The 23137-nt window shown below is 42.6% G+C and overlaps 1 protein-coding gene across 2 annotated transcripts in view; it reads left to right on the top strand.

Annotated features, from left to right (window-relative positions):
• Positions 1-23137, top strand: part of LOC114656666 (ly6/PLAUR domain-containing protein 1-like) — a 109549-nt gene that overhangs the window by 6552 nt on the left and 79860 nt on the right. For both annotated transcript variants that reach the window (XR_007935566.1, XM_051930767.1), the window contains exon 2: positions 10832-10966. Coding sequence is in view for 1 of the 2 variants with exons in the window: in XM_051930767.1 (XP_051786727.1) it covers positions 10832-10966 (135 nt within the window). In the remaining variant the exon portion in view is untranslated. The remainder of the gene's footprint in view (positions 1-10831; positions 10967-23137) is intronic.

The following is a 23137-nucleotide window of genomic DNA, read 5'->3' as shown; positions in this document are numbered from 1 at the left end:
CTGGCAGGCCAAGAAAAATACAGGAGCAGCATATGAGCAGGATTGTGAGAATGGCTACAGACAACCCACAGATCACCTCCAAAGACCTGCAAGAACATCTTGCTGCAGATGGTGTATCTGTACATCGTTCTACAATTCAGCGCAATTTGCACAAAGAACATCTGTATGGCAGGGTGATGAGAAAGAAGCCCTTTCTGCACTCACGCCACAAACAAAGTCACTTGTTATGCAAATGCTCATTTAGACAAGCCAGATTCATTTTGGAACAAAGTGCTTTGGACTGATGAGACAAAAATTGAGTTATTTGGTCATCACAAAAAGTGCTTTGCAGGGCGGAAGAAGAACACCGCATTCCAAGAAAAACACCTGCTACCTACTGTCACATTTGGTGGAGGTTCCATCATGCTGTGGGGCTGTGTGGCTAGTTCAGGGACTGGGGCCCTTTTTAAAGTCGAGGGTCGGATGAATTCAACCCAATATCAACAAATTCTTCAGGATAATGTTCAAGCATCAGTCACAAAGTTGAAGTTACGCAGGGGTTGGATATTCCAACAAGACAATGAGCCAAAACACAGTTCGAAATCTACAAAGGCATTCATGCAGAAGGAGAAGTACAATGTTCTGGAATGGCCGTCACAGTCCCCTGACTTGAATATCATTGAAAATCTATGGGATGATTTGAAGCAGGCTGTCCATCAAATTGAACTGAACTGGAGAGATTTTGTATGAAGAATGGTCAGAAATACCTCCATCCAGAATCCAGACACTCATCAAAGGCTATAGGAGGACAGCGTCTAGAGGCTGTTAGATTTGAAAAGGAGGCTCAGCTAAGTATTGATGTCATATCTCTGTTGGGGTGCCCACATTTATGCACTTGTCTAATTTTGTTATGATGCATATTGCATATTTTCTGTTAATCCAATAAACTTAATGTCACTGTTGAAATCCTACTGTTTCCATAAGGCATGTCGTATACTAAAAGGAAGTTGCTACTTTGAAAGCTCAGCCAATGAGAAAGAAAAATCCAAAGAATTTAGAGGGGTTCCCAAACTTTTTTATTTGATTGTATTTTATTGGTAATGCTTTAGTTTAGGTACTGCAAAAATGCATCTATTACTCATTTACTCTTACGTAACAAAAGCGTAATTTGGTCTTCATAACACTCGTCGTCGACTGCGGGAGCGCACTGGTCACAGAGCAAATGTCGAGGTATCAGTTGGGCAGCCCCTGTAAATATTCACAAAGCCCAAGAACTGAAACAGGCACTCCATGGCACCTAAAATCAACGTAAAACAAAAGACAATGAGGTACAAACAGGTGGATTCGTTCTGTCCCTTGGGGTACGTCAATACTCAGGTGGGAGCTCCGCTCACCGGTCTGCTCCCTCCAGAGTTTGGGGGGACCGGAAAAGGCAGAGTCAACTTCCCTCCATGGCTACGGGAGAAAAAGGAGATGATATAGTCAGTGACAGCACCCCTTTCGTGTCCCCGAAGTGCTTACCTTGGAACGAGCACGGAAGGTGAACCTCAGACGCACTTATAAAGCATCGGTAGATGGCTTATCCATCTCTGTGCTGTGTGGAGTATTGACATACTTGACTAAAATGACTTGTTAAAATGAAGGACTCACAAGTCTTATACTAAACATGTAAGATCGAGAGAAGTGCATCTCAGACCACCCCAAAGTGACGTCCTGTTAGTAGGTCACATTGCAGAGATGGAGAAACACTTTTAAGCAGTGTTATGAAGACCACCAAAAAAAGTGTATGTTAATGTCTTGTTACGTAAGAGTCCACAAGCAATCGGTGCATTTTTGCAATACCTAAACTAAAGTGTTACCATTTTATTTTATTTTCTTGGAAAGGATTTATTTTGGGCGGCACAGTGGCGCTGCAGCCTCGCAGTTAGGAGACCTGGGGTTCGCTTCCCGGGTCCTCCCTGCGTGGAGTTTGCATGTTCTCCCCGTGTCTGCGTGGGTTTCCTCCTACAGTCCAAAGACATGCCGGTTAGGTGGATTGGTGATTCTAAATTGTCCCTAGTGTGTGCTTGGTGTGTTTGTGTGTGTCCTGCGGTGGGTTGGCACCCTGCCCGGGATTGGTTCCTGCCTTGTGCCCTGTGTTGGCTGGGATTGGCTCCAGCAGACCCCCGTGACCCTGTGTTTGGATTCAGCGGGTTAGAAAACGGATGGCTGGATGGATTTATTTCATTTTCAGTTGTGCCAGATGTTGTCAGAATCAGCTGCGTCTCCTCGTAGCTTTTGAGTTGGGTGAAACAGGCCCAAGAACAAAGTGGAACGCTGAATAGTATTAAAAGCACCCAGTATAAAATTACTGGAAGATTTTGTGAATTCCATACATAAATGATAGGTCTGCGGGATAGAGTTCATACATAAAACGTCGATGTTAGCTTTTAAGGATCATATTCTTCTTTTCCAGCAGACCATCTCGTTGTCGTGCTGATTTATCGTGGTGTGTTTGTATCCTGCATTTACCCACGTTGTGTAATCTAAATTTAGGATTGGAGCAAGGATTACATTTGATGAACATTTGACAGATCTGCGGCTTTTTTAAAGGTCTGTACTGTGCTTATTATTGGTTTGTGTGTGTCATGCAGCATATGTTCTGCTAAGAAACAAGCACTGCATAATTAAAATGGTCATCCATATTTATAATTACAGCTCAAGAATTAGGATTACAACTAATTTGTACACTGTAAAAAAAAACCAAAATAATCAACCAAACAAAAACAAGCAAACAAGACAAAAATTAGCAATATTAATATAGTAAGTGTATATTTTAACAGGAGAAAAGATGTACTGCAATTAATGATTTCAAATTGAGTAAAGCTAGGCAGTGCTTAACTGGGTACCTGGAAGTCGGCAATCAAGCACCTGGAGCTCTTCTGGGTACCCAATAAAAGGAGTCAGCGACCACCACTCAGCGGCCAGAGTCGGGTGGAGGAGGACAAGGTTGCCTTTTAGAGTGGTGGTAGTGGTGGTGAAGAAGAAGAAAGTGTTTTTGTGTTGTTAGTGTGCTTTGGGACTGTGTTGTGTCTGTGGGTACGATGAAGGCATAGCCCACAGACGAAGAAAAATAAATATTTGTGTTATTTTACACGTGCCTCACGTGTCCAATCAGTGTCGGGTCGGGTGCAATATGGCGCCTTTCTTACAATATATAATTTTCTTATATAATACACTACCGTGGCTGTCCGTATGTCTGTCCAGGATTTTACATCACCTGTAGCTCACAAACCGTTTCACCTATTGACTTGAAATTTGGTACACATATACTACATGCCCTGTACTGTCCACGTTCAGGGTGATGATTTTTATTACTGTTTTTATTTTTATTTTATTTTATTATGGAATCAACTCTCGGCAGAGGGCAGCAGGGCGGCAGTGTGGTGCATACATACAGGCGCCGTTCTCATTCCCTACCACCTTCGCTGTCATTTCCCCTACCTCTTCATATCTTCAATCATTCTTCAGGCAGATTGAAGACTTAAGTGCCAGTTTAAGTGAAAAATTAAAGAAAACATATTAAGTAATTGCAGCACAAACCCCGACTTAATCAGTTTTAATTAACGCGAAAAGATGCAGACGGAAGAAGAGAAGAAGCGGGCCGCTAGGGTGGAGAAAAGATGAGCTGCTCAGGAACAGCAAGGGCATCAACCTCTGAGCACACGAATGATAAACATACAGAGAAAGAGGATGAAGACTATGAACGCTCAAGTCAAGTGTATTTACTGCATGTTATCGTGCAGTGCACCGTTACTGGTATATATATATATATATATATATACAGTGTTGTGTATGAACAAGTTCAAAAGAGTGCCTTCATTGAACAAGCTCATTTTTCGAAGAACCGTCAACTTCACGTAACGTATTTGCAAGTGAAGAACTTGAACGTGAGCGACTTCAGTTTTAGGTGATATTCTGGATCTGGTTTAAATTCAGATTAAACGTTTTGCCTTACCCTGTAATGTAGGGGTGGAGCCGAATCCAAATACGGTATTCAGATAAGCACAAATACTGGATTTTTACAAATATTTATTTCATTCAAATTTTTTGCCATTTATTTGTATTCAGAAAAAATAAAGTCGAATCAAATCGGCCCCCATCTGTGTCGGCCTGCTTGTGCTGAAGCTGCACCCCCGCTGACACGAGCACGCGGTGAAGCTCCGCTTTTAGGAAAACGGTGCACTTCGCAAGGGCACTTTATATTTTTCCCCGTTGGACATGCAATATGTGATGCGAATTTTGAACCGGCAGTGTAATTGGTTAGTTCACCTACACACTGACTCCACAGTCACCATTTATATGGATACTTGCATCTATTTAATTTATTTTTTGACTAGGAGGATATTAGCAGGGCGGCATGGTGGCGCATTGGGTAGCGCTGCTGCCTCGCATTTAGGGGATCTGGGTGTTCACTTCCCGGGTCCTCCCTGTGTGGAGTTTGCATGTTCTCCCCGTGTCTGCATGGGTTTCCTCCCACAGTCCAAAGACATGCAGGTTAGGTGCATTGGCGATTCTAAATTGGCCCAAGTGTGTGCTTGGTGTGTGTGTGCATGCCCTGTGGTGGGCTGGCGCCCTGCCCGGCGTTTGTTTCCTGCCTTGCGCCCTGTGTTGGCTGGGATTGGCTCCAGCAGACCCCCGTGACCCTGTAGTTGAGATATAGCAATTGGATAATGGATGGATGGATGGATATTTAGCATATGTGGTTATATGTGTTTGTTGTTGGGTATAACTCAATAAAGTGTACTTAAATAAAAAAAGTCTTCATAATTATTGTATTTTATTCAAGAACACTGTAAAAGCCTAATATAAGGCATGCAATATTGAACAAAAGTAAACTCATGGGTCATTTATTCTCACTCCTTAAAAAATACAAACATGAACTCATTCAAAATTGAAATGGTGAACTATGAACGTGAATGTATTCATTTTAATCTGTGTGAAGTGAACTTTGAGGTAGGTGTGAACTTTCACAACACTTTATATATATACAGTGTATATTATATATATATGTGTATATATATATATTATATATATATATATATATATATATATATATATATATATATATATATATATATATATATATTTATATCCATCCATTTTCCAACCCGCTGAATCTGAACACTGGGTCACGGGGGTCTGCTGGAGCCAATCCCAGCCAACACAGGGCACAAGGCAGGAACCAATCCCGGGCAGGGTGCCAACCCACCGCAGATATATATATATATATATATAATATATATATATATATATATATATATATATATATATATATATATATATATATATATATATATATATATACACTGTATATACGAGGAAGGGGCCCAAAAATAACAAGAATTTTTTTCTGGAGGCTGGAGAAGCGTTAGTTCCAACGTTTGTCGCTAGGTGCGTGTACTGGACTGCCGTCTGCATCATTTGGCCAAGCGGTGTCCTTGAAGTGCTCAAGCGATTGCATGATGCAGTGCGGAGAAAATGACCCGAACTGCAGCGATCAGGCAAGTGTCTTCGGTATCACAACACCACTCCTCCTCACAAAGCATTGCGTGTGCAGCAGTTTCTTACAAAAATCGAGATGACAGTGGTTCCCCCCCACCACTTCCTGGACCTTGCACCCTGCGATTTGTTCTTATTTCCAAGAATGAAGGGGGACCTTAAAGGAAAGCATTTTCAGGATGTAGAGGAGGTCAAGAAGTAAGTGACGGAGGCACTGAAGGCTATCACTTTGCAAGAGTTTCAGAACAGTTTTGAACAATAGAAAAAGGAGTGAGATGTGTACAGTATATGGGCGGCTCCTCAGTGCTGTGGGAGAGAAGGAGAAGAGAATGTTAGCGCCAGAGCCCCCTCCCGGCCCAGTAGGTTATCAGATAGTTCGATTGTGCCTGTGAGGAGATCCTCCAGTGCGCATGTAGACAATGAATTACAATAAATATTTTCTGTACATATTTAATTATTGAAAAAAGTATGTATTAATAAGGTTGTTTTTATCTGTGTTAGGATTTTTGTGGTCACTGTACAATAAATCCAAAGAATTTCATTTTGTCAATAAAAAATGACTGGGTAACATCTGTCGTCTATAGTTTAATTATAAAGATACCAAGATTAACACTTTAGCATAAAGCTTCTTGTGTAGTTATGCGGGAGCTTTTAGTGTAAAACATTTGCTAAATGGGATAAAAAAATTGGAATCAGCCAAAAATCAGTAAAGTGAAATCGATGAGCGTTGTCGGCCCAAAATAAACCTGATTGTAGTATCCCAAATAACTCATGAATTCAGGAAGGTCTGCTATTGCTGTTTGTAATTTTTGTATGATTTTATGGACTGTTATTTTGATTTTGTATCTGTTTTATCACTGTTTTTGTGACTTTGTTTCACTGCCAGTTTTGTAAATGCTGATTTAATGGAGTGCGGCATGGTGGCACAGTGGGTAGCGCTGCTGCCTCCCAGTAAGGAGACCTGGGTTCACTTCCCAGGTCCTCCCTATGTGGAGTTTGAATGTTCTCCCCGTGTCTGCGTGGGTTTCCTCCCACAGTCCAAAGACATGCAGGTTGGGTGCATTGGCGATCCTAAATTGTCCTTGGTGTTGTGACAGATAGGGGGTGCTATCACTCCCTTGAACCCTCAGATCAGACACCAGATAAAAGTCCAATAATTATTTTTATTCGGACAATAATGTGCACCAAGCACCTTCCACTCCACAATACTCATAAATATACAATACTCAATAAACAATTATCAGTCCTCCACTCCCAGACGCGTTGTCACCCTTCCTCCCGACTCAGCTCAACCCTGGGATCTCCCACAGTCCTTTTTATAGTTCCTGACCCGGAAGTGCTTTTGATCCTTCAGTCCATGTGATTACCAGCACTTCCGGGTCAGATGAAAACTCTTCTTCATCATCCCGGAAGTACGTCATTTCCTCTGTCGCTGTGACTGACGTATTTCCGGGTTATAGGGGAAATACAAGTCCTTGAGCCTCCCTGTAGTGTCTTCTGGTGGCCCCCACGGTATCCAGCAGGGTTGTGAATAGAGATTCAATTGTCCATGATTCCCTGCTGGCATTCTGGGCACCTCCGTGCTGCAGGGAGGTCTCCATCTGGCGGCCTGGGGGTATTGGCCAGAATGAATGGCCAGCCATATCCCACAGTGTGTGCTTGGTGTGTGGGTGTGTGCCCTGCGGTGGGCTGGTGCACTGCTTGGGATTTGTTCTTGCCTTGCACCCTGTGCTGGGATTGGCTCCAGCAGACCCTCGTGACCCTGTGTTAAGATATAGCGGGTTGGACAATGACTGACTGACTGATTTAATTTAATTCAGTTTGATGTCTGCTGCTGGTCACTCGTGGGCATAGCATATGGTGTCATTATAGAGGCTTCATAAAAAATGATGGTGCACACAGTCCACCGTACAAACTTTGGATTGAGGACAAAGAAAAAAATCATGACAATCAGATACCACCTGCACTCCAGAAGAGGTCATCCAACTGAAGCTAATCATGTTTGGGCCTGGCCAGTACTTGGATGGGTGACCAACTTTGGGAAGCTTGAGTTGCTGCTGGAAGTGTTGGTGAGGCCAGCAGAGGACGTTCACCCTGTAGTCTGAACATGGATCCCAATACCCCAAGTGCACTGATAGAGACGCTGTGCTGTAAAAATGGTGTCATCTTTCGGATGAGACATAAAACCAAAGTTCAGACTTTTTGTGGTCATTAAAGATCCCTGGGTATCCTTCAGAAAGAGTAAGGTGTACCCTGATGTCCTGGTTAAATTGCCCACCACAGCCTGGTCATTGTGCTTCTCTAATTGTCCCCTGTCTCTAACTGGCTAACTATCTCAGCCCTGCACCACCTAACAGCTATTGTGTGGTGGGTATACTGGTGCAAAATGGCTGCTGTCATAACATCCTGATGGATGCTGCACATTGGTGGGGTTTAGAGTGGCTCTCCTCTGTCTATGTAAAGCGTTGTGAGCAGTGAGAAAATAAATTAATGTAATTAATTAATGAATTAATTGGAGACAGAGAGACTGGCTTTTGCCCAGTTTTAGGAAATTAAGCTATTTTAATTGCAAGTTTGATTTAAACTTTGGTGCTCTCTATTTTTTTTTTTTTACGTTCATATTTGTTTTGATCCTCCCCAACCCATCTGCCTGAATAGTACTCTTCTGGTTTGCCCTTGAAACAGCCTGTTATGTGAGAATATCAAATTGGAAGAATGTGCTTTCACAGTAAATTAAACATCTCGAGTCTTTACTATCCATACTACGTGCTTCTGCCCCCTCTGACCCTGAGTGCACTCTTTGTAATAAAGACACACACAATGCCACTGCTCTCTAAATGTGCATTACCATAGTGTGTATTCTGAAACTGATGGTGACGGATTCAGGAAGGAGACAACATGGACAGCATTGCACACCATTAAGTAAATTAGCAGGAAATTAGCTGGCCGCTGTCTTGATTGTACAGAATTTTGAAACCACGCTCGGTGTCTGTTTTGAAACTGCGTACATGCGGCCGGCTCTGCGGCATGCCTGATTTCTTCTTCTCCTTCAGCTGCTCCCGTTAGGGGTCGCCACAGCGGATCATCCTTTTCCTTATCTTCCTGTAGTCGTCATCTTACTCGGTTACACCCATCACCTGCATGTCCTCTCTCATCACATTCATAAACCTTCTCTTATGTCTTCCTCTTCTCCTCTTTGCCTGGCAGCTCTATCCTTAGCATCCTTCTTTCAGTATGCAGTGGAACCTCGGTTCACGAACGTCTCGGTACACGTACAAATTGGTTTACAACCAAAAAGTTTGCCAAACTTTTGCCTCGGTTCACGGCCACACACTTGGTATATGAACAAGCCTGTTTCCCTTTCGGTTTGTACATGTTCAGTCTTTCCCTGTGCATTTCCTGTGCAGCGAGCAAGAGAGAGAGCGAGAGAGCGCGACACACACACACACACACACACACGCACACACACACAGGCAGCGGGAGAGAGAGGGGGCTGGATGCATAATATAGGAAGGCAGTTAAAGAAGGCACTGGGCTTGATTTTGTTTTCACTTCTGTTTACAGTGATCGGTTCGTAGCGTGCATTGTTGCAGTGTTACTTTTCTTGGTGGTTTGCTAAGTTGCAGATTTTTTCAAATGTTCATTTTTTCCCTGTGCTTAAAACTCATTAAAAAAAAAGTGTTTTTAGCCAGCGGTTGGTAGCACTGTAGCGAGAACTATTGCAGTGTTAGTTTTCTCTGTTGTTCAAGGATTTCTCCGTGTTATTCAATGTTTTTACATTTAGTTTGCTATTACGCTGTGCATTCTATGGTTTAATTAACTATATTTGTGCTTAAAAACTTAAAAAATATATATATATACTTACAGTTTGTATGGTCTGGAATGGATTAATTGTATTAACATACAATCCTATGGGGGAAATTGCTTCGGTTCACGACCAAATCGGTTTACGGCCAGAGTTTTGGAACAAATTATGGTCGTGAACCGAGGTTCCACTGTACTCTGCATCTCTCCTCTGCACATGTCCAAACCAACATAATCTCGCCTCTCTGACTAATCCTGTCCATCCTCGTCACACCCAATGCAAATCTTAACATCTTTAACTCTGCCACCTCCAGCTCTGTCTCCTGTTTTCTGGTAAGTGCCACCATCTCAGATCCATATAACAGAGCTGGTCTCACTACCGTCCTGTAGACCTTCCCTTTCACTCTTGCTGATACCCGTTGTGGAAGCCGGCCCGGACACAGACAGGTGGACACTGGAGGTTTGAAACCACACACACATTTATTATACATTATTATTTACAGTGACAGCACACAAACCCAATGTTACCGTACTATTCACCCACAAAGTCCAGACCTCTTATCCAATGCCTCTCTCTTCAGGTCCGCCTCCACTCTTCTCCTCCGAGCTCTGTTCTTCTTCCACCCAACTCCAGCCATCGAATGGAGGGAGGCGGGCCTTTTATGTTCACCCAGACATGCTTCAGGTGCCTCCCAATGAGCTACTGCCAACACTCCCTGGTGTGGTGGAAGTGCCGGCTGTGCACCCGGAAGCACTCCGGGTGTCCCTGGTCTTCGTCACCCCAGCACTTCCGCCACACCCGGGGTACCCCCTTGCGGTGACCACAGGCCCCTATAGGGTTGAGCTTCCATGCTCCTTTCCCGTGGTCTCCATAGCCACCAGGGCGGTCGCCCCCTCGTAGTCTGGAGGAGGCGTAATCACTCCTAGTCCTTCCGGGTGTCCCGGCTGGGTACCGCCCCCAGCCGCTCACTACACCGTCTCCAGCCCATATAACATAGCTGGCCTCACTACCATCCTGTAGACCTTCCCTTTCACTTTTGCTGATACCCGTCTGTCACAAATCACTTCTGACACTCTTCTCCACCCAGTCCAACCCTGCCTGCACTCTGTTTTTCACTTCTCTTCCCCAACCCCATTACTCTGTACTGTTGATCCCAAGTATTTAAACTCATCCACCTTCGCCAACTCTACTCCTTGCATACTCACCATTCCTCTGACCTTCCTCTCATTCACACACAAGTATTCTGTCTTGGTGGTCCTACTGCCAGCAGCATGCCTGACTAAAAAGCATAAAAGTTGTGAATTGAAATGTGAATTTCCCCTTGGGATTAATAAAGTATCTATTTATCTATCTCCATCTTTCCCTAAAAGACTGTGAAACTCTTGTATCATAATGTATTAAATGCACTTGTCGAGTACAACCTTGGCGCTGATCGTTAGTCAAAGTAATAAAGAAGACGATGGCTGTAACTGTTCCTAATTTCGATTTTTTTTTCCATATCCACAGGGGCTGCTGTACAAATCCAGTGCTACCAGTGTGAAGAATTCCAGAAGCATGAATGCTCATCGCCAGAATTTATTGTGAACTGTACTATCAACGTTCAGACTGTGTGCCAAAAGGAAGTGGTCCATAACAGCGATGGTACAGAAGGAACGCTTTTCATTTTACTGATGGGGGCTGCATGACTTGGGGAGGGAGGTTAAATAGCTGAAGCTGAGGGGTGAAGATTGGGAACATGGGGCCTTTTCCTTGAGAATTAGGGCTTTGATAACATAATAATACATTTGTTTAATTACAGCCCCAGTTCCAAATAAAATGGTGACAGTATGGAGATTGCTAATAAAACAAAAAGGAGAGATTTGTAAATTTCCTTCACGCTGCATTATATTAATAACATTACAACACCCCATTATTTGATGCTCTACCCTTGTGAATTTCATTAGTTTATGCTTTTTTTATGAAAATATGCATTCATGGCTGCTCTGATGACTGTGACACGTTTCATCACCATTTCTTTAAACACACCTATTAACCATTTGGACGCTAAAGGCACAAGTTTATTTCATTTTGTAATTCATTTCATTGCTCCCCTTCATCCACTATGCAGGTCTTTGTGGCCTTCGTTGCCATATTTTGCACCTCATTATGGTCACCAATGCCAGTCTCTACTCTGGAAAATGCAGGGATGTCTCTAGAAAAGATCGGCATCTGCATTTCAGCATTGCTTCAAAATATGTAGCGTTGTACATTAACGGTGCCCTCACAGATGTGCCAGTTCTGCATGCCGTGGGCACTGACACACCCCATACCGTGACAGACATTGGCATTTGGACCTGACACTGATAATACCTTGGAAGGTCCTTTTCCATCTTCCATCCCTAGAATACGTTGTCTGTTTTTTTCCAAAAACTATTTGAAATGTTGACTTGTCAGACCGCAAAACACGATTTCGCTGAGCTACTTCACATCTTAGATGAGACCGGGCCATGAGAAGTTGGTGGCACGTCTGGACAGTGTTGATGTGTGGCTTCTGCGCTGCACAGTAAAACCTTAACTTGCATTTATGGAAGCAACAGTGAATGGTGTTGACTGACAAAGAATTACTGAAGTATTCCCGCGCTCATGTCATGGTGTCCATCATTACGGATCTCCATCTGTAACCGCTATCACAGACACAGGATGGTTTTTAAGACGGTGACATTTGAGGGATTGGAACCTACATGTATTCAAAAGAGTTTTTTCAGTCTCGCCCTTAATGCACAATGATTAGAAAGGATTCCTCGAATTTCTTTTAATTCTATCGTTCACTCTAGAGAGTGAATTAATTCAAATCCTAGTCATTTGTCTGTGGGAAACGTTCTTCTCAGGATTACTTGCCGTTGGTAAATTGGTGAGCCTCTTCTTATTCTTGCTCTTGAAGGACTTTATTGGAGGCTCCTGCCCCACCTGCTTCACATCACCTTGCTATTCCAAATTGTCACATCAGTATTAGTCCTCCGGGACCCGACTTTTTTGGATCGTGTCACAGGCATTGATTTCAGAAAAAAGCGTGTACCATCAAAAAACGATACGGTTCATTGGGTAAAAACATGCAGAGTCTTATCTTTATACTGTGTAAATCCAAGTCAAAGTAAACGTACAAATCTCTCGTTTTTGATTTTGTTAACTTTTTTGGAATTGGGGGTTGTAAAAAATGGTTCTAAAAATGTTTATAATTGAAACCAAATCCCAGGGTAATGACTCATTATTTGTGTCATGATAACGTGTTTGGTTCAATTTCAGGGTGTACTCTCATTAGAGATTTGTTCCGTGCCCAAGCACGTTTGTCCGCATGTAACCCCAAAGTATAGTTTGTTTGACTAGTGTGATTGCTCTGTGCTGGGCCAACCGTACCATACCCTGGCCCACTTGAAAGAGGTCTACCTGGGCACACTTCAGTAGGATTAAGGAACAGTGTGACCCCTAAATGTGCCCGACATGATGTCAATGATGCGATGAGTCAGACAGTGCAACTCTCATTTCATTCGATTCCATTTGAGTTAAAAAAACAGTTTTCCTGTTCTCACCTTACAGATGGATATGAATTGTAGTTGGCAAGAAAAGATGGCAACATCATTTGTCTCCGTAAAAATCGTCTTGTATGTGCAGCTCGATTAACAGCAAAATGCTGGGCTGCACTCTCAATAAATCTGTAAGTGGGTAGAGCATTGTCCTGCCCGACATGACCCCAAAAATCAAGTAAAATCATTTGGATATGCATGCTGTCACTCTGTGTTCGGATTTTGTTTTGTCTTGTGGAAGAAGCACAAGAATCAAGAAAAAAAGGTTTGGGGATCCACCTCGTATATTAATAACTAGCTGGTCCCCGCATAGTAGTGAAACAGGACAAACTTTAAAAATCAATTAACAAAAAGGTATCGCTAGCTAAGCGGAGGCAAGGTCCTCTCCAAAACGCAGAGGTAGGCCAACTCCCCACTCCTGACGTCACGCTTCCCCCTCACCTCGGCCCTCAGCCTCTGTCTCGGATTAGCGTGAATATACAGTGGTACCTCGGTATACGTCCTTAATCCATTCCAGATCATCCTTTGATTTGTACCAAACAGGACTTATACCAAACAATTTTTTCTCATAAGAAATAAAGGGAAAATGATTAATCCGTTCCCATGAAAAAAAATCCTATTGTTATTGGCATATTATACATTGATGGGGTTGTATAAAATTATTTAAACACTGCTGAATACTAAAATGCATAAATACAAAAGCAATTAGATGAAATAAATGAAAATTTAACCTCACTTTACCTTGCTGAGAAGAGTCGAGTGCCTGCTAAGACTGCTGTTTCCCGTCCTTTAACCTCCTTTATCTTCCTCTTTTCCTCGATCCATCTATCCCCCCCCCTTCCTGGTGCCGACCCGTATATATACATCCAACCGCGCCTCCGTGGGTGCAGCGCCTTAATCACACACCGCAGGAAGCTAATGAAGCAATTGAGAACGATCGCACCCACATGTGCAGGTGCGACTCGCTCCAACTACCTCATTAACTCCCCGTGGTTGTGCAATTGCGCACCACAGAGAACGACACAGCTATACGGATTTAAAACCTGGCCCTTTTTTTTGAAGCCGCAGACTTGCTATACCACAGGCAGTCTTGGCTTTGTCTCGAGAGAGAGGTAAACAAGGGTAGTGTTCTAGCATGCGAGTCGTATTCCAAACAAAGGTCGTATACTAAGCAAAATTTTTCGCGTCCAAACAGGTTGTATACCAAGTGTCCAAAGCGGACGTATACCGAGGTACCACTGTATCTCTCCTGCAAGCAAACTATGATTCTTTGTGCGATCAAAATCAACCGGAATGTTGAAGAAAATTCTAGAAAAAAACCCGATCTAAACCCTTTAAGTAGTTCTCTCATTCGCTAGCTAAGTGGAGGTAAGGTCCACTCCAAAACGCAGAGGTAGACCGACTCCCCACTCCCGACATCACGCTTCCCCCTCCCCTCAGCCTGCAGTGTCTCTCTCGGATTTGCGCAAATAAATCGGAGCCGGAACCGATTTATGATACTTAGCACGATGAGAGCAGTCGCAAAATCAACCAGAATATTCAAGCAAATTCTAGAAAAAAACCCAATCTAAATCCATTAAGTAGTTCTCTTGTTCGCTAGCTAAGCGGAAGTAAGGAACGCCCCGAGACAGAGGTAGACCGACTCCCCACTCCCGACATCACGCTTCCCCCTCCCCTCGGCCTGCAGTGTCTCTCTCGGATTTGCGCAAATAAATCAGTACCACAAGCGAACTATAATACTTAGCATGATGAGAGAAGTCGCAAAATCAACCAGAATGTTCAAGCAAATTATAGAAAAAAAAAACCCGATCTAAATCCGTTAAGCAGTTCTCTTGTGAAAACTGGACAGACAGACAGTCAGACGTTGGATTTTATATACATAGAGATAATCTTATATATAATTCGCCAGCCTGCTCACCCACTCACTCACTCACTCACGTCTGTCCGAAGCCGAATGCGCAGTCGCCTTCTACGCAGCTGCCCGAAAAACCTTACGAGACCAGCATCGCGGCAGGCGGCGGATTTACGGCTGCGAAAATTCAAAGAGAAAGGCGACTTCGATTAAAGCTCTAGAGGCCTGAAAGGCGATTTCAACTACAGCTCCAGGCCTAATTACACATTCATTCAATACACCTATATCAGGTTTGTGGTGCTTAAACTTATTACTATTCCACTCGTGCCCATTTCATCTTACGTTGTCGAAACGGACTCTTTGTCTAGTGTGTTCATAAAATGATATTATGACTAGAGAGTGGTCTCCACAGACTGAGTCCAAGACGAGACTAACTGCGGAAGGCAAGTGGTTGGCTTTATACGTAGTGGGCAGGAAGAGAAGGGTCCAATGGGATTAGGCGGAAGTGAGGTCAATAGGAGGGTGTGGAACCTGGTTGGGTTTTAAGTGGTCTTTCTTTCCTGTGATCTGCAGAGGTGAGAAAAAAGATACTAGTACACTTCGTCACACTCTGAGCCAATATTTTACCCTTAGTTAAGCCCATCGACTGCCTCCTGTGTGCACAAAGTCTCATAGCCATGATGAAAGTGCGCTTGAGCCCGAAAACTTTAAGTGCAGTGTGAGTGCAGGTTAGCAGGGGGATTGGGTGGGGGGGAGGGGTACAATTGCGCTTGGGCACGGTATGGAACAAACATGTCTATCGTGAGTACACCCTAAGTCTCATATCGTTGACCTCATCGGCCTTTATCTTTTTATAATTGGTTGTTATAACGCCACATGCTGATAGGGGGTGTGGCCTCTGTGTGTGTACTGTATGTGTTGTGGTGGAGTGTGGCTACATGGTGTTGGCAGGGGGAGCCATCTGCTCAGTTACTTGAACTAAATAGATTTAGTCAGTTCAAGAAAGTCACTGCTGGCTTTAGGTTTTTAATTTTGATGTTTGACGACTTTGTGATTACCCGTCGATTTTGCCTTTTTTGTTGGCTGTTTAGTTTTTAGAACCTGCTTGATTAGTCTGTCTCTTCAATCACTCTTAAAAGATATCCAAATTCCAAAGAGATCGTCTTCCTTGCTCAAGATCTTTGAACATGTGTCTCTGTGGGGAGTGGACAGGAATCTACCAAGCTTTATTGTATGTGATCAAAGATGCACGAGTTGCCTAAAGGACTCTGTACGATGGAACGTCTTTGTGTTGCATGTTTGAGAGGTACTTGTATTAGATAGATAGATAGATAGATAGATAGATAGATAGATAGATAGATAGATAGATAGATAGATAGATAGATAGATAGATAGATAGATAGATAGATAGATAGATAGATAGATAGATAGATATTTTGGTGTAGTTGGCAGGATAGATAGATAGATAGATAGATAGATAGATAGATAGATAGATAGATAGATAGATAGATAGATAGATAGATAGATAGATAGATAGATATTAATTTTGGTGTAGTTGGCAGGATAGATAGATAGATAGATAGATAGATAGATAGATAGATAGATAGATAGATAGATAGATAGATAGATAGATAGATAGATAGATAGATAGATAGATAGATAGATAGATAGATAGATACTTTATTAATCCCAAGGGGAAATTCACATACTCCAACAGCAGCATACTGACAAAAATCAATATTAAATTAAAGAGTGATAAAAATGCAGGTAAAACAGACAATAATTTTATATAATGTTAACGTTTACCCTCCCAGGGTGGAATTGAAGAGTCGCACAGTGTGGTGGAGGAACGATCTCCTCAGTCTGTCAGTGGAGCAGGACGGTGACAGCAGTCTGTCGCTGAAGCTGCTCCTCTGTCTGGAGATGATCCTGTTCAGTGGATGCAGTGGATTCTCCATGATTGACAGGAGTCTGCTCAGCGCCCGTCACTCTGCCACAGATGTCAAACTGTCCAGCTCCGTGCCAACAATAGAGCCTGCCTTCCTCACCAGTTTGTCCAGGCGTGAGACGTCCTTCTTCTTTATGCTGCCTCCCCAGCACACCACCGCATGGAAGAGGGCACTCGCCACAACTGTCTGATAGAACATCTGCAGCATCTTATTGCAGATGTTGAAGTACGCCAGCCTTCTAAGGAAGTATAGTAGTAAGGGATTGTACATAAGAGTTTTGATGTGCAGAGATTATATAAGGCGAGTATGGGTTGCTCCAAGGTGTAGAAGGTGGTCTTTTGTCTGTTACTTACACTCACTATTAGGTACAGCTTTCTAGTGCCAGGATGGACCACCTTTTACCTTCAGAGCTGCTGTAATTCTTCAAGACATTGACTCAATGAGGTCCTGGAAACATTCCTCAGGGATGGTGGTCCATATTGACATGATAGCATCACACAGTTGCTGCAGATTTGTCGGCTGCACATCCATGATGCAAATCTCCCTCTCCACCACATCCCAAAGGTGCTCTATTGGATTGAGATCTGGGGCCTCATGTATAACGCCGTGCGTAGAACTCACACTATAACATGGCGTAAGCACAAAAGCGGGATTGTGCGTACGCACAGAAAAATCCAGATGCAGGAATCTGTGCGCACGCATACTTTCACGTTCTTCTACTACATAAATCCCGATTTGCGTGAAAAGTAACGCACGTGCACGCGCCTTCTGTCCCGCCCCAACTCCTCCCCAGAATTACGCCTCTTTGAATATGCAAATCAATATAAACAGCCTTCTGTGAAAAGACAATGGGAAAAGCACGGAGAAAATATAAGAATTTCAGCGAATACCAAGTGGAGGCAAAGGAAAAACGTACTATTTGTTGGTTTAAACAGTGGTATAATCAACAAAAGAAAGCTGATCGAGTGACAGTGTGTCGGAGAAACTCGAAGGCTCAACTTCACAAAGTCGCACAGTGCCCGAAATAAAAAAGAAATCACATATCAAAGTCGCCGTGAAAAAGCGAGTCGTAGCCCACCGTCTGAGTGTCATATGAAAGCTTATTAGGGTACAGAGAAAAAATAGGCACACAGTGGGGAAAAAAGCACGAAATGTCAACTTTAATCTCGAAATTTCCACTTTAATCACGTAGTTTATTTTGCCATTAAAGTAGAACATCTTAAACTTCATCTTAAAATCGTTTAATTTACTAGTTTCTCAAATCCTATTGTAACTAAAGTGGCATGTTAAATGCTTTGTTCTGTATTTGATCTTCTATGTGCTCTATGTGTATGAATCACTACCTGCTTTTTAAACGGGCTTTCTCTTTCTCCGACAGGACACATACTCCATTACATTCTTGATATTACAGCTCTCTGAATAATTAAAATACTGAGATGTATACGTGATATCTTTTTCATGATGATAGGAATGAAAGCATGTTATTAAACATGGGAACACGGTGGCGCAGTGCTTGTTCATGTCTCACGCAAGAGGCTTGCTGCGCCATGCGCAACCTTCAGTTAAATAATTTATCACAGCAGTACTGTCTCTTTCAAACGTACTAACCTCCAATTCCTGTCCTTACTTTTCTTTCTCCAAAAACTCAATCGCCACACAATAAGCTATGTAATAGACGTGAAGCCATCTGTAAGCTTAGAACTTCGATTCTTCAAAACTTTTAAGGAACATTGAAATATCTTAGTAGTACATGTTTAATTATTATATCTGTCTATCTTTCCAGTGTCGCGTCAGCACCAGCAAGAATACAGCGCAAGGCAGGAACAATTACTGAACTAGCTAGCGCTGCGGCACCGTGTCCTCACATGTTTAATTATTAACAATACAGATTATTTAAATGAAGTTAAAGTTTTATCTGTATAATATAATCAACATGTTTTGCTGCATTTCGTCTTAGAAATGAATACCGTCATCACATGTAAATACGCGCTTTATAAAGTGTCGCAGGTTGTGCAATATTATAACTGTAGTGCAAGTTTACAGTGAGGTGATTGTACTTATAAGTAAACAATTATATAAGGAGCAGTTGATGGACTGATTTAGTGTTTAGAGTTCTTGGGATGAAACTGTTTCTAAACCGCGAAGTCCGTACAGGGACTAAAGCGTTTGCTGTGGCTCAGGCAGCATCTGCTTCATGCTGTGTACCGATAATTCTCTTTCCAATCAGCTGCTGCTGTGATTTCCCACTCAGATACAGTAATATAAATACTCTGAGTGGTGCAGTGAGAGTAATGTGGAAAAAGATGATCTGCTGTGGCAACCCTTAACGGGAGCAGCTGAAAGAAGATGCAGTGAGAGTTACAACGCTAAAGCAGTTATGGTATTTGGAATACTATGGCTATTCCCTGGACCATTATATTGCTACAGGTTAATTACAATCAGATGCATTACACTAATAAACACTATGCAGTTAATTTCAGTGTATTTATAAAGCCACGCCAGGAATGTGGATTTAAGAAAGAAAGAGTGATCACACAGGAACAGTAGCACTGCTTTGACACTGGGTGCCGCCAGTCTGCAAAACCGGGCGGATAAATTGCGTACGCCAAGGAATGAGTTACCGTGGAAATGTGCGTGGCTTTACGCCAAGTTTAGGTTTTATACATCGCGATTTGAGCGTGGAAAGGTTCGTACGCAACATTTTCTGTGCGTACGCACCGTTTATACATGAGGCCCCTGGTGATGATGGAGGCCATTTGAGTCCAGCGAACTCCTTGTCACATTCAAAAATCTAATTTGAGGTGATTGTGACATGGCGCGTTATCCTGCTGGAAGGAGCCATCAGAAGATGGGGACACTGCAGTCATAAAGGAACAGCAATAATACTCTACTTTAAATGATGCTCAGTTGGTACTAAGGGGCCCAAAGTGTGCCAACAAAACATCCCCCACACCATTGCACCACTATCACAAGTCTGGACTATTGATCCAAGGCAGGATGGATCCCTGCTTTCATGTTGTTGACGCCAAATTCTGACCCTACCATCTGAATGCCACAGCAGAAATTGGGACTCGTTAGAGCAGGCACCACTTTTCCAGTCTTCTAATGTTCAATTTTGCTCAGCCTGTGCCAATTGTAGCCTCAGTTGCCTGTTCTTAGCTGACAGGAGTGGCACCCGGCGTGGTCTCCTGCTGCTGTAGCCCACCTGCTTCAATGTTCGGCGTGTTGTGCATTCAGAGTTGTTCTTCTGCACACCTCGGTTGTAATGAGTGCTTATTTGAGTTCCTGTCGCCTTTCTATCAGTTCACACCAGTCTGGCCATTCTCCTCTGACCTCTGGCATCATAAAGGCATTTTCACCCAGAGAAGTGTCGCTCATTCATCAGACATCGAAGCGCGCACACATCGATTTCATAGGATCCGCAAAGCGGCTTTCAGTCACATGTAGATAGTAACCAGAGACTCTGATGTCACATTCCAACTTTTAGCGCACTGCGCCCCCCGACTTTTTGCTGGTACTGCACTTCACGCACACGTCACGTTAATTTCTGAGGACCTGCTCGGAGGACACATCAAATGAATGCTGGGAATGCTGGCAGCCACGATGCGGGCGCGTACGCGTTCTGAGCGTGAAGTATAAATGAGTCCTTAGCCCCCCTTTACATTAACCGCGAGTGTGTGGAGAGGGTCCATACCTTCCGGTTTCTCGGCATCCTTATCTCCGCTGACATCTCCTGGACAGACAACATCACAGCAGTCATAAAGTAGGCTCAGCAGTGGTTACACTTCCTGAGGGTCCTCAGAAAGCACAACCTGGACACCAACCTGCTACTGACCTTCTACCACTCGTCCATTGAGAGCCTGCTGACGTACTGTATCACAGTATGGTACGGCAGCTGCACCATGGAAGACAGGGAGAGGCTTCAGAGAGTAGGAAAGGCAGCACAGAAGATCATCGGCTGCCCTCTCCCCTCCCTGATGGACATTTACACCTCCCGCTGCCTCAGCAGAGCAAAAAAACATCATCAAGGACAGCTGCCACCCTGGCTCTGATCTGTTTGACCTGTTGCCCTCAGGGAGGCACTACTACAGGTGCATCACAACAAGGACAAACAGACTCAAGAACAGTTTTTTCCCAAAAGCCATAACCATTCTAAACTCACACATGCACTGACTACACAGTCTAACCCCCCCAACCCCTGGACTTCCTTCTATCCATCAACTGTGCAATATCCAATATCTAAATGGTACTGATAATAACGGTGCAATATCTGTATACAGTACAATATCATTACTCTCAGGGTCCAACATCCACTACACACTGCACATGATCATCATTATTGTGCAATATTTAAATAATGTGCAATAACCCAATAGTGTAATAAAGCAGACTCCTGTCAATCATGGAGAATCCACTGCATCCACTAAACAGGATCATCTCAGGACAGAAGAGCAGCTTCAGCGACAGACTGCTGTCACCGTCCTGCTCCACTGACAGACTGAGGAGATCGTTCCTCCATCACACTATGTGACTCTTCAATTCCACCCTGGGGGGGGGGGGGGGGGGTAAACATTAACATTATACAAAGGTATTGTCTGTTTTACCTGCATTTTAATCACTGTTTAATTTAATATTGATTTTTGTCAGTATGCTGCTGCTGGAGTATGTGAATTTCCCCTTGGGATTAATAAAGTATCTATCTATCTATCTATCTATCTATCTATCTATCTATCTATCTATCTATCTATCTATCTATCTATCTATCTATCTATCTATCTATCTATCTATCTATCTATCTATCTATCTATCTATCTATCTATCTATCTTGCCAACTACACCAAAATTAATATCTATCTATCTATCTATCTATCTATCTATCTATCTATCTATCTATCTATCTATCTATCTATCTATCTATCTATCTATCTATCTATCTATCTATCTATCTATCTAGACCAGTACTCACCAAGGGGCAGATTAATATTAATAATAACATACACAAAAAGAGGCTTTAATTGTACATCTTCAACTTTTCATGCAAATATTGGGATTTATATAAGATAACGTGATGGGAAAAATGTGCGTATATTTACAGCAATGCAGACCCATGCGTGTGCAACATTTTGGAGAAACTGGGAAATGACGACACCCTTGGTCAAACAGGGAAATACAGCCAAACCAGCTCAATTCACGTGGATGATATTTGATATCACTGAGCTGTCATTATAATGTGTGTTGATGTGACAAACAGCTGATGTGTCGAATTTCTTGTGTTCTTATATAAAAAAAATATAAATTTACACACGACGGATAATAACCTGGCTCAACCATAACATCCATTTGTAAACTTTGCTTGGTTAGATAGCAACTGAGTTGTTCCAGTATGTGTGACAGTCTTGACCCTCCCTGTCACCCAGATAGTCCTTCAAAGTCGTAAAGGCCCACTGCTTCAGCTACATGACTTTACTGTTTATTCCACATTCCTCTAACCCTTTGAGTGGAGAACTGCTAATCCTCCATAAGCCTACCATCATTTCCTTAGATTAAAGTGTTAGAAGTGCTAGCATTAGACACAGGCACTTCAGGAAATCAATGCTATCTTGCTTAATCTTTTCCTTTTTTCACACTCTGTTAAATGTTTGTTGATAAAGACATTAAGACGATGAACAGTATCATGCCAGGTCTGTGCATTGGGGGTCTGCCTCAGCACAAATCGGGTGAGTTTCCAAATGTAATAGAAAACAAAAAGCATATTGTGCCAGAACGTTGCTCTGTACTGTTTAGTCCTGCTTGATGGCCTTGGCCTTTCTGACTGGAACACTCCGTTCTGTTCTTTCAATGATATCTTTCTGTACATCTCTGACTGCTGCATGTTTGACCAGACACCAAAACTCTTATTGTCTACGTATCATATTGGGCTTGAATTTGATCACATGGATGAAAGATAATCTGATAACATGGATTCAGACTCTGAGTAGAATCTCCAGGGAAAAACTCTGTGAAATCAATACAATCACACCCATTCATTTATTTTTTTTACTTTTTGTGTGGATGCAAGATGTGATGGCAGATGCCATTTAGAATATTGGAGATATCATTTAACAGATCAGAAGAAAAGTACAGCGTATGCTGGGTGAGTATCAAGGGAGTGCTATGTGATTTAAAACGTGTCTTGTTAAATAAAGCAAACAAAATGATCATAACCCCGCTGTCCTCCTACAATCCTGCAGTGACACACTGCTATCTATCTATCTATCTATCTATCTATCTATCTATCTATCTATCTATCTATCTATCTATCTATCTATCTATCTATCTATCTATCTATCTATCTATCTATCTATCTATCTATCTATCTGCAGTGACACACTGCTATCTATCTATCTATCTATCTATCTATCTATCTATCTATCTATCTATCTATCTATCTATCTATCTATCTATCTATCTA

Source organism: Erpetoichthys calabaricus, chromosome 8 (genome assembly GCF_900747795.2).
Source record: "Erpetoichthys calabaricus chromosome 8, fErpCal1.3, whole genome shotgun sequence".
Classification (NCBI taxonomy): Eukaryota; Metazoa; Chordata; class Cladistia; order Polypteriformes; family Polypteridae; genus Erpetoichthys; species Erpetoichthys calabaricus.
The sequence above is the reverse complement of the archived record's forward strand: the minus strand, read 5'-3'. Positions and strand labels throughout refer to the sequence as shown.